This window comes from Pavona decussata, unplaced genomic scaffold (genome assembly GCF_977016875.1).
Source record: "Pavona decussata unplaced genomic scaffold, jaPavDecu1.1 SCAFFOLD_61, whole genome shotgun sequence".
NCBI lineage: Eukaryota > Metazoa > Cnidaria > Anthozoa > Scleractinia > Agariciidae > Pavona > Pavona decussata.
Window position 1 is genome coordinate 1,701,789 of NW_028145482.1, and position 15,745 is coordinate 1,717,533.

Sequence of the window (15,745 nt, forward strand, 5' to 3'; positions counted from 1 at the left end):
TTGCGTGAGCGTCACGTGATTAAAGGTCCAAATTACAAGTGATGCCCGTGCGAAAATAGCGTTCTTTGCATTCCATACATTCTTAGTGGAAGACTCACGAATGGCCCTTTTCACGGTTGATTATTCTCATTTGCATTACAATGTTATCCAACGTGGATGCGAGGCAATTTCGGGCTAAAGCTACAAAATAGCCCGAAATATGCTAGATTTCATTGTAATTCAAATGAGCAGAGTTAACCGTGAAAAGGGCTATTGAACAAAAATCGAGTCAGGGCCAAACCTGGGGCCAAACTACATAACTGTTGCGCATGCGTTTGTAAAAGCAACGTTGAGATTAGGATTGCGGGCTCCTCTTGTCGCCCGCAATTAAAATCATGAGACAAAGTATCGAATATGAAATTATGCTTCAAGCAGAAATAGCGTAATCGAGAATGAAATTGACAACGTACAAATCGAAACTCATCAGTATTGAAAATCATGGAGCGAAATGCTGAAAGTCAATGAACCAATTATCAAGTATTCATCCATAAGTTATGATTCAAGAGTTTTGCCACCAGACGATCGAGTATTTAGTGATGAGCAGATCACGCGATAAATGCATGTTAAATTAATAAGGGGTCTCCAAAAAACGGAGCAAATTTTGGAAAAACCGCCGACACTGAGCTTATTTTAAGCCCACGATTGAAAGCAGATATGATTACCTTGAATTTGTCCGTTATCTGCAGTGTTGTTTCTTGCCGTTCCTTTCTGTTCGGTTGATAGTGCAATCCTTTCCTCAATCTTCTTCGGTGCGTTTGAAGCACGAGGAAGCGCAAAACCGCACACCGGACACCATTTAAAGTTAGGAAGAAGGCCTGTATAACCACAGCTAGGACACTGCATCGTTTTATAGCATCACGGGTACATATCCTTATGGCTGAAAATAGCTGAAACTTTCTCGAGACAAATTAGACGACCTCCATTATAGACGCTTTTTGGTAAATGAACCAAAGCGGTGAATCCGCCTTTGTGTATGATAGGCGTCAAATTGATTTCCCCGAAAAAAACCGGAAGTACGTTACACAATGAAGAAAAGTCAAAAATACTCAGATTACGTCATTGAAATTGGCGCTGCGGGTCGGTTGGCGCGGGAGAAACCCCCACGATAAAAAATTAAAAATACTCAAAGTAATTAAGAGTGGTAGGAGCCAGGTTTATTTTTAAGGATGTGAAGCCGGGGTGAACTGGAAAATACATACAATACCGTATTTAGTTTTATCACCCACCCCCCCTCCCCCCCCCCCTACTTTCGGGGATTTTTAGTGTCTTTTTGTTCTAGCCGGACCACAATTCCGGTTAATTCGGTAGAAGAAGGCTGGATGCCCTAATCGAGGAAAGGTAGTATCAGGTAGTCCTTCGCTGTTTGTTTTATTTAGCGCCTTTGAAACGTGCGAAGCTAAAAGCTAAAAAGCTCGATGATTTTATTCTATTTTTAATTTTAATATCAAAATGCATTAATTTTACGCCGCCTCATCGCCTCCTTGAGGCGAGACGCAGGAGACCAAATAAATTAAGAGTATGGGAACGAGGCACTGATCAGCTCCGTCATCGGCTAACGTCTCTCAACATTGCAGTTGTAACCAATGAACCATAGCGCTCTGTGTGTTCCGTCAATATACTCCCTCTAACTAAATAAAACTGTGATCCCTTTTCTTCACATCGCACCTAAATGTAAAACGTAATTTGTCTAACTTTGGCAATTCCTAAATCCTGCTTAGAGAATCACTTGCTTACGACCACGATCTCCCGGTTTCAAGGTAGAATTCGATTGGTAAAAATAATTTGAATTAATGGTGCATAAGCAAGCATTAACTTTTCCCTTGGTTTTCAGTGCGTTATTAAATATTTCAGTTTCATTTCAATCTTCTATCTTTCCCGCCCACTATGACCACGTTTCGCTCTGAAAATGTCTGTTACTTTCTAAAGTTTTAAGAAATTCTTCCGCTTTCGTTCTGTCCATGTTTCCTTCTTTCATGAATATTTCAAGAAGAGCCTCAGTAACATCAGCAGGCATTCTCTGTGAGTTCCTGTGGAAAAATGGAGAACAAACAATTCTGATCAGTAACATCAAAACCTTTCTATCTTTTCAATTTATTTCAGAGGCGATCTGATTGAGGACACTTAAAGCTAAAAGGAAACGGAAGAGAAAAAGACCAATAAATACCATATCAACAAAGAACCCGAGATCCGTTTCTTGTGGTGATTTTAACTCGTTGCAGCCTTCTTTTAAAATATGTTACAGTAGCTCTCCTTGAGCAAACTTGAAGTCTTTTATTAATATTATTATAAATAGAAGTAATAATAATGATAATAATAATAATAATAACAACGATAACAAGAATCAATCTTTAATGAGCATGCCAACGTCAAAGGAGTGCTTTACAGAGGGTCCTCTAAAAAACTAAAATACAAATAACTAGTGATAATTCATTGCACTAAACAAATACTAAAACAATAACAATACTTCCAATATTAATTCTTAATGATGCCAATAATGAAATCAATGAGAAACTGATATTGTAAACTAAGATGATAATGCAAAACGTCATAAGCTAATAGCAGCCTTAGCCAGCGATTTCTTTTAGCTGTCTCCATATGATCGTCTCGTTCAAAGGCAGCGATCGTAATAACGATGTGATCGGCCTTCCATAGGGAAACCGGTCTCTTACTTTGGAGGCGGACAAACGTAAGGAAATAATAAATGACCGTTAAAAGAAACTTTTTACATCGAGCAAAGATGATGAGCTTTTTGCGAGTGTGAGTTTCATAAGTCATTTTACGATTTACTAAAAGACGTATTTCTTAAAATGATTTAGTAAACTCATAGACTTACAAAAAAAACCTATCAGCTTTCAGCTCTCAAAGTAAAATCGTATCTTTAACGAACTTTTCTTATACTTTACTTTTGTCCGCGGTTACCCTCTTACCAAACACTCAACTTACCACCAGGCTCTTCTTGACATTCATTATGGCGGTACTAGCACCAATCGGAGGTAATTTTAGTTCATTATTGGCCAGGGCTATTCTCTGCCTAGCCTCAATCTTGAGAGCGGAAATAGCCCTGGGGCCGAGGTTGGCAAACGACAGCGGGTGTCCGCTAAACTGCTGGCCAACTGCGCTCATATGAAAACACATACATACAAGTGATAACTAGCGATCCTTCGCGCGCAATCACAAGGAACAAGGAATATTGATCACAGTCGATCAGTGACACGCAATGCACAGGCAGAGTTTAAGGCCAGCAATTTTTAGCGATCGTCAGCAGTGACACAAACTGGAACCAGCCCAACGCTACGGTTTGAACTCTAAAAGGTAAGCAGGAAATAAAATGTGCGACGTTTTGTCCATTACAACAAAGGCTCCTTTTCTTACCCTGCTATATAACACCATCCTTGTTTTACAGCTAAAAGATCCCAGACAAGAGCGCTGTTTTCCAGTAAACGATGCTGAACATAGATCTTATCCTCCTGTGGATAAAAGACAGAGAAAGTTGTGATGAGTAATTGAAAGGAAACCAAGAAAGGTTCATTAAAAACATTTAGTGTAAGGGGTCCATCCATCTCATTTTCAATTTAGCAGCGCTCAACAAACTCGACTTGAAACTATAACCAGTATAAAAAGATAGTGGTTAGTCTGCTTTTTTAAAACTGTTATTTCTTCAGTGAAGATTTTAGATTAGCTTTCACTACCATTTTAGTAGCTAAATTTTTACATGACTCATATTGGTAAATGATTAATAATAGTATTGTATCCTGACGGGCTTATCCTGTTAAGAAAAACACAACTGTGTGTTCTGTGGACTGTGGTAATTACTGTAAATGGTTTGAACCCAGGAGACATGTCATAAGTACGTCAATTATGATCATCCGGGTGAGTGTAGTCCTGAGAAGGACTGTTTGGGATGACTTTGACAGACGTTTCGACAACCTGAGCGGAAGTCATCTTCAGAGTCAAGTGAATTTGTGTAACGTCAGTAGGTGGTATATAACCCCGCGTAGTTGCTGTTATACATTCTGACTAAGAGGTTACGCCAATACCTACATGTGCGACGTTCACTACATGTACGTATTGAAGTGGGAGGGCAGTTTGTTTGCTTGTTTTTTTTTTTGTTTGTTTGTTTGTTTGTTCTTTTCAGAAACAAGCAACTGTATTGTTAATTGCCTTCATGAACACAAAACACTTAAGTGATTACAAGAGTTTACCTGGTCTCTTGAGAAAGCAGTAAACAGTTGTAAACTTCCATTTTTGACAAGAGGTTGCCATTCTTCTCGGAAAAAGAAGTCTTTGTCACTATTTCTACAGCCAAAGAACAATACACAGTCTGCAAGAGTTAGAAAGACGAAGATATGAATGTCAAATCTTTGTAGAATATTAACTGTGGAAATCCAAAATTTGTTCTCACGTTGTATATTAAGTGGTGTCACGAGGTAATGCAAAAAAAAAAAATAATGGAAAATGAATGAAGATCAATGATTAAAGTTTGTAGTTTACTCATCTTGAATTTGATTTGTTTTTCCTTGTAGTTCAACATTCCAAAGATATTGCTAGAGTTCAGGCTTTTCTGAGGCATACTTATGGGTCTTACCGTATTTAGGACGCATTGAAAGCCAGTTACACAACAAAGTTACACACTGTGAACTGAATCTGCACACTGTTTGAATTTAGGCCGTTCACCTCTCACAGTAAAGTTTACCAGTTACTGTTTGGGAAGACAAGTGGCTGATTTGCACCAATTTTTACACTGGACGCCACTAATATGCAACAAACAACTTGGCCTGATTTTGCACGGTAACAATCAAGCACCCATGAAAAAGACTGTTTAGCTTGTAGTTTTAATGTATGCAGCTGTTAGCAGAACTCAATTTACCTCCAGCAGACTGAAACACTCTTTCTTCAATAAAACTTCTAAATGGTGCACAGCCAGTGCCTGAAAAAGAACAACACAGAAACTACATTGCTACAACAGTAAGGATCTCTGATAAACAAACAGAATCTTTCGTAACGCTTGAAGAAATGAACTTGTCTTTTGGGATTTATTTCTACCAACATATCACTGGCTATGTTTACCCTCTGCCTGATGTGTCGGACCTTCCTCAGAAATACATCATACTATTAGCCACTGACCCATGAGACTGTGGGGGTGTAGCGGTTAACGAGACGTACTTTCAAGCGGTATTATTTCGATCAGACGATCAGAAAGTCGGTGATACGAGGCTTATGTTTGCTCCTGTATTGTCATGTTGCCTCCGTAGGCAACAAACTATACTCCAACTTGTCTCTCTCTATCCAGGAGAATAAATGGGTACAAAAAGCTGGGGGTAACCCTACGATGGACCAGTAACCCATCCAGGGTGAGGGGGGGAGTAATAACCCTAGCTGATTCACGTTACAGGAGTAAAGCGCCAGCTGTAGGATTGCCTGTGGCACAAGTGCGACTTCACCTTAATTTATCTTGTAAGAGTCCGGAATGGGGGTGAGATGGAGTGGGGGGGGGGGCACGTCATGAACGTGTTAAGGTCAATCGTGCCTCCTGCGTCCATATTTACTGTCACTACAGGACGTACCTGGACCTATCATAACACATGGTGCATTCACAGCTTTTGGAAATGCTATCGTTCCTTTCTTTACCCACACAGGAACACGTAAATCCTTGTTTGAGGAATCTAGAGAAGCCAGCCATGTTGAACAAAGGCCTTTTCTAGGTTTGACTAGTTTAGTTTTGTAGTTGACAACAGCTACCAGTAGATGCACCTCATCTGGGTGAGCCTGTGGAGGGAAAAACGGATTCAAACATACAAATTACGCTACGTGTTAGGTGCTATGCACAGAATGAAATTTAAGGAGGTTTTTCGTTTGCGAAGTAATAATAATAGGGGTTTTTTTAATCAAATTTTTGCGATGTAGAAGCACTGTAAAACAACCATGGATCATAAATGAAACAACTAAATTTAAGACAACATGAATGTTTTTACCTTAACTGTAAATGACAAGAAAAGAGTTGTCTTGATGATTGCTTATCACCAATCTAAAACTAACTCGTAACATACAACTAATCGGAAAAATGATAAAGAAACACAACTGGGGATCACTCAAATAATAAGGATCGAAATCCACCAATCACACACTACCATAGTGGTCGACTGGTTGCTCTTCACCATTTGTATCACATAGCCTGATGAAGACGGAAGTGAGCAGTCGAAACGACGCCATTCTTATCTCCGTTGACCACATCGTGAGGCAAACGATAGGATAATTATTTTTCTATTGTACCTAGCACGATAAACAATAACCACGTTGTCATTTATAAGGTAGTCTTTAAAACAGAGAAAATTTTTGAGGATAAAATTTGTTTGGGAAAAATCTCTAGCAGGATCTATTTTTTTTTTTTACCAATGGTAAATTAATTTGCAAAAAATTGCACACACTGTAAGGTAAATAGCAGAGTTCTTCCTTCAACACGCGACCACCAACCAATAGTAACATTAAGCTGCCTAGGGTGTGCAATATGGTTTATTAGGTTCTAAAGCGGCGTACTTACCATCAGAGAAGAAGCGATGGAGAAAGCCCGTGGCTGAATCGGTGGAATGAGATCAAGTAAATATTCAAAAGAAATGTTTGCACTGGCATCTGGAAAGTCTTGAAGTACCTATCAACCAAAACAACGTGAACTTCTAGTGACACAGCTCCATGAAATGATCCAACCTTATTACTCCATTTTACTTCATTCTGTGGGTTGGGTGGGTGAGTGAGATCAAAATATGGACTGATAGCGGCTGCCAGTGGCGCCTTTACATGGTGACGTCCGATCTCATCCCACAGAAGAATTGTAAACCGCCATGAGACTTGGTGATATGTGCAGCATGTAAATACATTACATTACCATTAAACTAAGTTTTCGTCAGGTGTCACTTGACAAAGTGTTCAATAAATTTGAAAACTTTTGGCAGGTTTGAGAACTTTCTAATGGATTTCGTTGAACTGGCCAATCGAATCCCAACTGGGAAAGGCGCCAAAGGCCGAAAACTTGACAACTCTGCCTACCACATTTGAACGTACCATACTTGGCCTGAGAATTCGTAAAAAGAAGTAACAAATGATGTTTAAAAGTGACAAAGGAGAGGAAATCACACTGCAAAATGGCAGGCCTATGATTTTTTTTGTTTCCTATCGCAAAGAAGGTATGAGAAGAAAAAAGAATGACAAGCCAGCATTATATAATGATATTTGTCCTTCAACTTGAATTTCGTGAAGTATAAATCGAGCTTACCTCTAAAGTAGTTCTTTTCTGTCTGTAACAATATGAGTAAAGTTCTTCCTGAAATAACAGAAGACGGAAACAGAAAAGATTTTATTTAAAGAGATAGAATTAAAATTAAATAGAACTTCACGCAAAAACAACAAGAATGATTAGTCAATGTATAAATGATAACTGCTCAAAATGCACAAAAATAAACATACCTGTCCCTCGGCGGAGCAGAACTCTTGGAGTTTTTCCTTTTCAAGGTCTGACGTGGTGAAATGCGAAAGAAGTTCAAAGAAGTACCTCCTAGGAACCCCTTGGATGTCTAAAAAATGTTCCACAAGGTGCTGGATTGAGCAGGGCTGAGGAAGCTGTTTTGGCACAGGGATATCTGTTAAAACACATTCACACTTAGATGAAAGGTCCTCGTGTTGGTGATATTGAGGCCATGTAATACTGGTAACATTTTCATTCAACTTGGCATTGCATTGGATTGCACGTTGAAGCTCCTTTTTTGTTCCAAAGTTTTACCCGAAACAGAATAAAAATGGCAAAATTAAAAGCCTCCCTATAATCAACACCCGCTATGAGAGCTTGAGTTTACGGTCTGAAACACGATGCGTTTATTCGAGTTAATACAATGTCTTTGGCTTCGTTTAAGTAGTACAGGAATGACCTGCAAATTGACAAACGTTTGTATTATCATTGCTTCTATTTGCTCTCCCCTCGAGAGTTCACCTGATATTTTCATTTTGACGTTCCAACAGCGTTTCCAGTACAATCGTCAATTACTCATAGACCCTTACAATTATTGCAGTTATTCCCATGACACAGATCCATTCATAAAGTAAGGCGATCGCGAGCATGTTAACAAGCAAAAGAAGGACGATCAGAATGATAACGACAGTGACGGAAATATCCTCCGCCGGTGGTGATATAAGACTAAGAGCTTGAAAAACTTACCCGGGTCATTCTGCTCAAGAAGGAACAGCTGATCAGGTGTAAGTGCTAAATGAGCGATGAATTCCTGTACAACATCGGGCAGATTGCTCGGCTGTACCATTAGAACATCGCCAGCAGAGTGACTACAACACAACAGCGATACAATTAGAAATGCGCACCTTCCGAGATAATCTCTGCCAAACACAGACCATAGCTTCTGCGTTTACGCATTCTCTTTATAGTTGTTTATTCAAATTGGGAAAGTGGCCTGTGGGCCATACCACTAGTAAATGGGGTTTACCAACTCTTTACTGTGCTTTCTGAAATCTACTTCTAGTTCAAAGAACGCGTACTCGTCATTTTACTCTGAGTAATACATGTGAGGAAAGAAACTAAAACCAATTGCTGCTGGCCGTTTCCCCACGCTTGGCACAAATCTTGGTTCATTATGATATGCGTTGGCTTTGAAAACTCGTTGATTAATCTTGTTATTTCCGTTTGCTCTGATCAGCCAAATTGCCTTAATTTGGGTTTAATATTCCACTGAAATCCATGACCACTAAATACAATCCACCAAGAAACAATATAAAATACTGAAAACTTTCGCACGCGAAAGGAAGACAACATTTCAGTCGTTACTGGAATTTAATGAAATAGAGGGTAACTTCAAAGGGTAAACCCAAATTCTGTACGAAAACGTTTTATTTCATGCATGTAATTTCCTTCACCGAAAAGCCAGGTTTTCCAGGAAGCCTTTTCACAGGAAACTTTCTTTGCAGCTGACTAATCACCAAAACATCTGCTTAATTTTTTCTTTAGTTGAAAGTATTAGAGTACGCAAATAAGTGATAATCCAATCTATGAACTGCAGGAGAACGTACCTCATTCCTGAGCCTTTTATATCAAACTGAACCAGCCTGACATCCTGCCAGTGATCGGCTGCCGTCACTCGGCTGTTGGATATTACTCTTGCATTGAAAGGATGTTTTCTACATGGAGTTGGATTGAGCTTACCTAGTTGAACAAAACAAAAATGAGCTAGTTTTCCAATAAACGATCAATGTTGGCAGATAGAGTCCGCTACAAAGGCTTGGGTAGTTAAACTATGGAGGAAATCCGTCCCTTCGCTATCATGCTTGCGAACGTAGGATGTAGGATCCCACTTCATGCAGTTGTCTTTCCTGAGAGACCACTGTTAACACATTTCTAATCACTTCATTTATTTTTACGGGGAGGTGCCTCGCAGGGGTGCTCGTGTCCCGTTCGTGTCCCATCCGCTTGGGCAACTACTAACTTTTTTGTAAGCGCACACTCTTTTTTTATAAGAACCTTTTTTTTATGAGAACGTTGAGGCTGAAATTCACCCAGATGTTAAGAACATGCAAAGAAGGTACCCAACCTGAGACTAAGAGATAATTATAAATTAATGCATTTTTATTCATTTGCATCCAGCTAAAACACCTTCGCATTGCCAAAGCAATTTGACACAACACAGCGCACAATGATCTTTTTGTTCGGTTTCCTGGTCACGGTCATATCGGTTTTCTGAAATTCTACACCACGTAACTTAAGAACATACTTAAGAACGTTTCAGGCTCAAAACATAAAAAGCTAAGAACATCCACTTTCGTTTATTAGAGTCTGTGTCTACCCTACGTTAAACTCAATGAGAACATGGGAGAAGAGTATCAATCAAGTAACGTTGAGTAAAACTCAACTTGAAGCAGCAATCATATAGTAAAACTACAAAGTGATTTATATTGAACTAGGAATTCAAAACACACAGGATGAGATGCAGGTCAACTTACCTTGACCTTCCACATTGGAAACTTCAAACACTCTGTTAGTGCATTCTGTTTCTTGAGAGTAACTGTCTACAAACTTCACTTTAAATCTTGGTTGAGGCCTGCATTAAACATCATCATAATCAAAATTATACACAGAAGACTGGGCTTTCACTTACTCACAAGTAAGCAAAGCTTAAAAAGCTATCTTGCCTTGTGGTAACTCAGAGTGCCTTAACACTGCTAGTAATATAGAGGTAGAGAACAAAGAATATGTAGGTTCGTAATTTGTAATAGACTAAAAAAAAATTATTTTAAGCGAGTTACAGTGGATTTGCAAGGGTCCCACACATCTTATTCTCGTAATCATCACCATCTTATGTGTCTACCCCTGTAACATCCCCCCCCCCCCCATTAGAATCAAACACCATTAGAATCTAGCCAATGTTAGTTAGTGGTTACATTCACGTGTTGTCATGTCTCCATAGCAACCATGCCAGTAAGAACAATGATGCCTTCAGTGTTTTGCAAACTTGACACGGCAACCCAACCATCTTCCAATATTTAAAAGAAAGTGGATCCTGCGTTGCTTTTAAGCGAGTACATCAATAGCCACAGACCTCAGGGCAGCACTGATGACCTCCTTCCCAGGCGGCAGTGGATACATTCTAAGAACTTTCTCCCAGAGTTGCTTCAACCAAGAATCGACAACAGCATCTGGTCTGGAGGGAAAAGCAATACAGTCAATTTGAAAAAGGAGCTTTGTTGATCAGTAATACTTGACTCAAGAATATTAACAGCAAAAACTCATAAGCAGGCAGGCATTTATTTCAGACCAGGTCCCAGTTGTTCCAAGAGTGGACAACAAAAATGTTGAGTGGATAAATCGCTATCCAGCGGATAAAATATACTAGCTGGAGTACATTATATCCACTGGATAATGTTATCCACTCTTTGAATAATCGGGCCAAGATGTTTATTTTCCTGCAGATGTTTATTTTTCACGCAGTTTGTTTTTTTTTTTTTAGCTTTTTTTTTTATGGACCACTTTTTCAGCTTTTTCTTGTGTGTTTCATGGCTCAGAAACAAGGACACTTTGTCATTCTTCTTCAGTTCAGACTTAACTTAAAGCAGCTGAATATTCAAACATTTAAGGTGGCACCGAGTGCCATTGATAAATTATATTGACTGTGTCCAGACAGATGCAGTATACTGGTGAGGCTGCTGAGCAGTGATTCCATCATGTACCTAATAGTATGTACATAGAGTGTGGCTGTCAGTAGTTTATGATGTCACACTCAGATTAATGTTGAATTTTTAAAACATACCCCAGATCATGCTGGTCATCAGCCAGACCAAGCGGCTGAAGGCTTGTACCACCCAACTGAATTAGCCTCTTGTACAGCTTCTTGGCAATAAAATTAAATCTGTACAAACAAGTTAATTTACTCTTTAATGCCACATTTAAGGACATTATTGGCATTGATAGTAAAATAATAGGATTTTCCTACAGTCGAACCTCCCTTTGCGACCACCTCTCGTAAGCGACCACCTCTCATAAGCGACCACTTTTCCAAATATCAAAAGTTTTCAAGTCAAATCACTATAGATGGAACTTCTCGTAGGCGACCACCTCTCGTAAGCGACCACCTCCCGTAAGCGACCACTCTTAGAGATGATTGTTTAAAATTTTCTATTGTTTTTAACCTCCCGTAGGCGACCACTTGACACAGCACAATCTGCTGTTTCTCTCACGGGCGGAAATTGACTGTAACATATTGGCCCACATCACTACAGTGGATGCCGTATTACTAAAAATCCCACAGCCGGAGCAACCGGAAGTGTCTCCCGACATTAAAACAATTATAACATATACATGCACTATGGTACACTGAAATAAACTTTAATCAGGTTGAATCCCTTATAGGAAAAAAACTCTCTTATCTGGTTAATAGCATGCATGTACATGCACGACCGGTGATGACTCTCTCAACCTTGTATTATTAAACAGAAAAATTGTGGCGATAACTGGATTATGTGGCGTCAACTGGATTATGTAACAAACAAACAAACGCCAAAGTTGTTGATGTGTTACGCTTGACATGTAACATTGCAAAAATGCCGTTTACTGATTGGTCCTAAACCAGGCAGTCTAAAGAGAAGTTTTTACTTAGGGTTTCGATACATGATTACCATCATGTAAATTACCCGAAATTTAGACCTCCCCCCCCCCACCCCCCTTTGTGGTCTGACCTCTGGTAAGCGACCACCTTCCGTAAGCGACCACATATCCTAGACATTATCGGTGGTCGCTTACGGGAGGTTCGACTGTATTAGGAGAGGACAGGGGAGAGTGGGTTATCAGATCATTAGCAAAGTATACAGCAATAGGAGTATAATCACCACTCCAAACCCCCTCCTGGATAGGTTAACAAATACACTGTTGACAAATATGATGTATTATCAGTATTATCAGTCAGTGACACAGGCATCCTCGGAAAAAAATAATTTGAGTTTTTCCAACAGGTGTTGAATCTAAAACCTTCCAACTACTTTGTTCTACCACTGAGCTACAGGAGCTAAGGCCATTAAACTAGGTTCATGTGACAAACATCCTGCATACTGCTAAGATTTGAATGTTAAATATGTGGCATATTGTTCATTGCCAGTACCCCATCCCCTTTCTCTCCCAGCTATTTTTGGGCTCCTCAAGAGAGTTATTCTTACTGGTATTCTTTTCAGCTTAATAGACCTACAGTGAAAACAAGTGCAAGTGGATTTGTGTAAAAACACATTATTAAACTTTGTTTAACAGAGCCTGGATGGGGTATGCTTTTTGCTTTTCTCTAGTGTGAAATACATTTAGGGTACAGAAGTGAAATAGGAACTGGATATCTCACCCATATGTTCTAAAGTAATGGAAAGATTTCATCTTAAAGAGGACTGAAAATGGGTTTTGGTTTCAAACTCTGTTTTTCCCAGTCCCCTTCCCCTAAAACAGGAATTTCTCCCTCCCCCTAAGGTTCTTTAACCTGCCACTGCCTATAAGTGTGGCTCAGCAGTAAGACATGACAACATCTATGGTGTATAATTTCATTGACTCACTTAGGATATGAAGAGTCTCCAAGACCAAGTACAGCAAAGGACACATCAGACAAAGAATTTGATGGAAGATTTCTTCTGAGAATAAATCTCCAGAATTTCTATAAGAATTACAAATGAGAGATTGCTTATAATTGATTTTGCTGTGAGACAAGTAGTGTGGAAGCCTTATAATACAACCACCATAAATGAGGTTATAATAACTCGGTGTTTAGATAAGAAAATGTCTACAAGGACGTTTTGTTCAGGATGAAAATAGGGGGCCACAATAACTCGATGGTGGGGTCATTGTAAGGTTGGATTCCAATTTCCATAGCTTTTACTATGAAAAACTTGAAGAGAAAGCAAAATCCTGAGGGGAGGGATGGAGGGGTTTCTTCTCTCTCTTCTCCCCTCTCCTGCAACCTACTCCAGATTTTTTGCTTTTGTTCCAACTTTCATGATGCTAAAAAAACTCCTCCCTCAGACAGAAAGGCCAAAGAAATGTTTGTTACACAGGCTGGGGTCTACTGTAATACACATATCTTATGACTTGCCAATTTAAGGAGTTTGAAGTGTAAAACACCACATTGGCATAAAATACTGAGTTCCTCCAACACTTTGCTTGTCATTACAATATTTATGCTCTCTTCCGCAAAAGTGTTGTACTGTTTTTATTCAGAAAAAAGACACCCAACATTTTGGGCTCACAAGTTACTTAGAACATACTCAAGTTGCAATAGAATTGAATTTATTCATGTGGTCATCAAATAAGAAATAATGGATGATATATTTTGGTGCAAGGTTAAAGACCAATTTGAGAGAACATACTCAAGTGGTAATAGAAATATTGAATGAATTTATTTGATCATCAAATAAGAAATAATTTCTTATGGATGACTTTTTGGGGTTAAGGTTAAAAAGTAATTTGAGGTGCAATCCAAATTAAATTTAAAAGTAAGAAGTATGAAGAAGTATGGAGGTTGTTTATATTATAAACACAAGATAAGTGGTCTCCTAGCTGACCCAGCTTTTCAGCTTTCCATTACCCTCATGTTATCTGGTTCATCTCCTTGTCCGGTTGTGGCACAAACAAATATGACAAGCTCCTCTTCTATTAATTTGGTCTGAAAAAATACACAATAACTTCAAGTATGTTAAATGTAAGTAAAGGGTTTAATATGTGAATATTAACCCTCTCTTTTGCAATTCTGTCATGAAGGTCAAACCTCATTAAGCTTAATAAATTATTGTTTAAGTCCCCGTCAACACAATTCTTCAGTGTGATCATTCGCCTATTTAAATAAAATAAAAAATAAATAAATAAAGAAATAACCTTTATTTACCCTCGGCAGTGTTTATAGCACAAGTGCTAGTGGGGCCGAGCACTAAACTTCATAAAGAAATAATACAAATTGAAAATAACATGGTTAAAAATCCCAACTGGCAGGAGGCAGACCAGCTGGCTATTTACAAGCGCGGCCGAGGAGTTGAACTTGGGGCTACCGAGAAACAACTCCAGCTAGCGGTCAGAGCGGGACTTGAACCAGGGCTTGAACAATCGATGAAACCGATGATCGGAAAATCAATCAATCAATCGATGACAATCGATGCCTTGTTAGTTAATTGGCATCGATTGGCATCGGCCAATCAATGACCAATCGATAATCACACAAAAGTGGTCGCAACTCGATTGTCATTGATTGGTGTTAAAAAAAATTTTCGGTATTTCACACGTTCCAGCATGTACGTATACGCTCTCGCAGTACGCACAAATGTTTCAGATTTGAATTCGTTCACTGGATTGTTTGTATGCAGATGCGACTGGAGACAAGTGAGCTCTGAATGGTGGGTGATGTAATTATACTGAATTGTAATAAAATAAACCAGAATAAACGTGAATAGGCTTTGGTAATCACTTTATTACTTCTTTGTCACAACAAAGGTGCATAAAGTAAACAGGGTAAAAAATGAATAAAGTTTACTGCATGCAGGCTTAAATGGGTGAGCAGTAAATCTTGACTGAAAATAAAACGCATCAAAAATGAGAACCAATCGATGACAATCGATGTCAATTTACTGATCGATTGGCGTTGATAATCGATAAAAATTGATAATCGATGAAATCGATAATCACAAAAAACCCGTGCATCGATTGTTCATCGATTATCAATATCAATCGATTAATTGGCATCGATTGTCATCGATTGATCGATTGATTTTCCGCGCCGATCATCGGTTTCATCGATTGTTCAAGCCCTGCTTGAACCTGGGACCACCGGATTTCAAGTCCGGCGCCCTAACCACTCGACCACGCTGTCTCCTTTAAATGGCCAAGCAGTGTTCCCGTAGTGTGTGTTTTTATTATTTTGCTTTGACTACAACTGAACATCTAAGAAAAGCGATAAATTTCCTCTGGGGACAAGTATGGTCAGATGAAAGGATGTAAATACGCGTTTACAGCTTACCACATTATAATCATCTAGGGCCAAAACAGTCGCTGATAGATATCTTCGCTTCGCCTCCCGACCGATTCTTTCAGCCACTTCTTGAGCAGTTCCAGTTTGTGAGCCATAAAGAACACAAATTCTTCTGCTTCTCGATTCATCCGCCATATTGGTTAATTCTAATGATACAGTCCTCTGCCCGCTTATGATTG

At 39.1% G+C, this 15,745-nt stretch overlaps 1 protein-coding gene across 1 annotated transcript; it reads right to left on the bottom strand.

Moving 5' to 3' along the window:
* Nucleotides 1–1,469: 1,469 nt before the first annotated feature.
* LOC146479010 (NADPH-dependent diflavin oxidoreductase 1-like) lies at nt 1,470–15,740 on the bottom strand. Its single transcript, XM_085111303.1, has 16 exons — nt 15,555–15,740; nt 14,136–14,213; nt 13,111–13,208; nt 11,334–11,432; nt 10,626–10,727; nt 10,030–10,127; nt 9,103–9,235; nt 8,243–8,364; nt 7,498–7,670; nt 7,307–7,354; nt 6,578–6,685; nt 5,604–5,805; nt 4,907–4,966; nt 4,242–4,360; nt 3,412–3,506; nt 1,470–2,066 (listed from the first exon to the last, which is right to left on the bottom strand). The coding sequence occupies exons 1-16, from the start codon at nt 15,699–15,701 to the stop codon at nt 1,922–1,924; spliced, it is 1,827 nt and encodes a 608-aa protein (XP_084967429.1). The 5' UTR covers nt 15,702–15,740; the 3' UTR covers nt 1,470–1,921.
* Nucleotides 15,741–15,745: the final 5 nt, after the last annotated feature.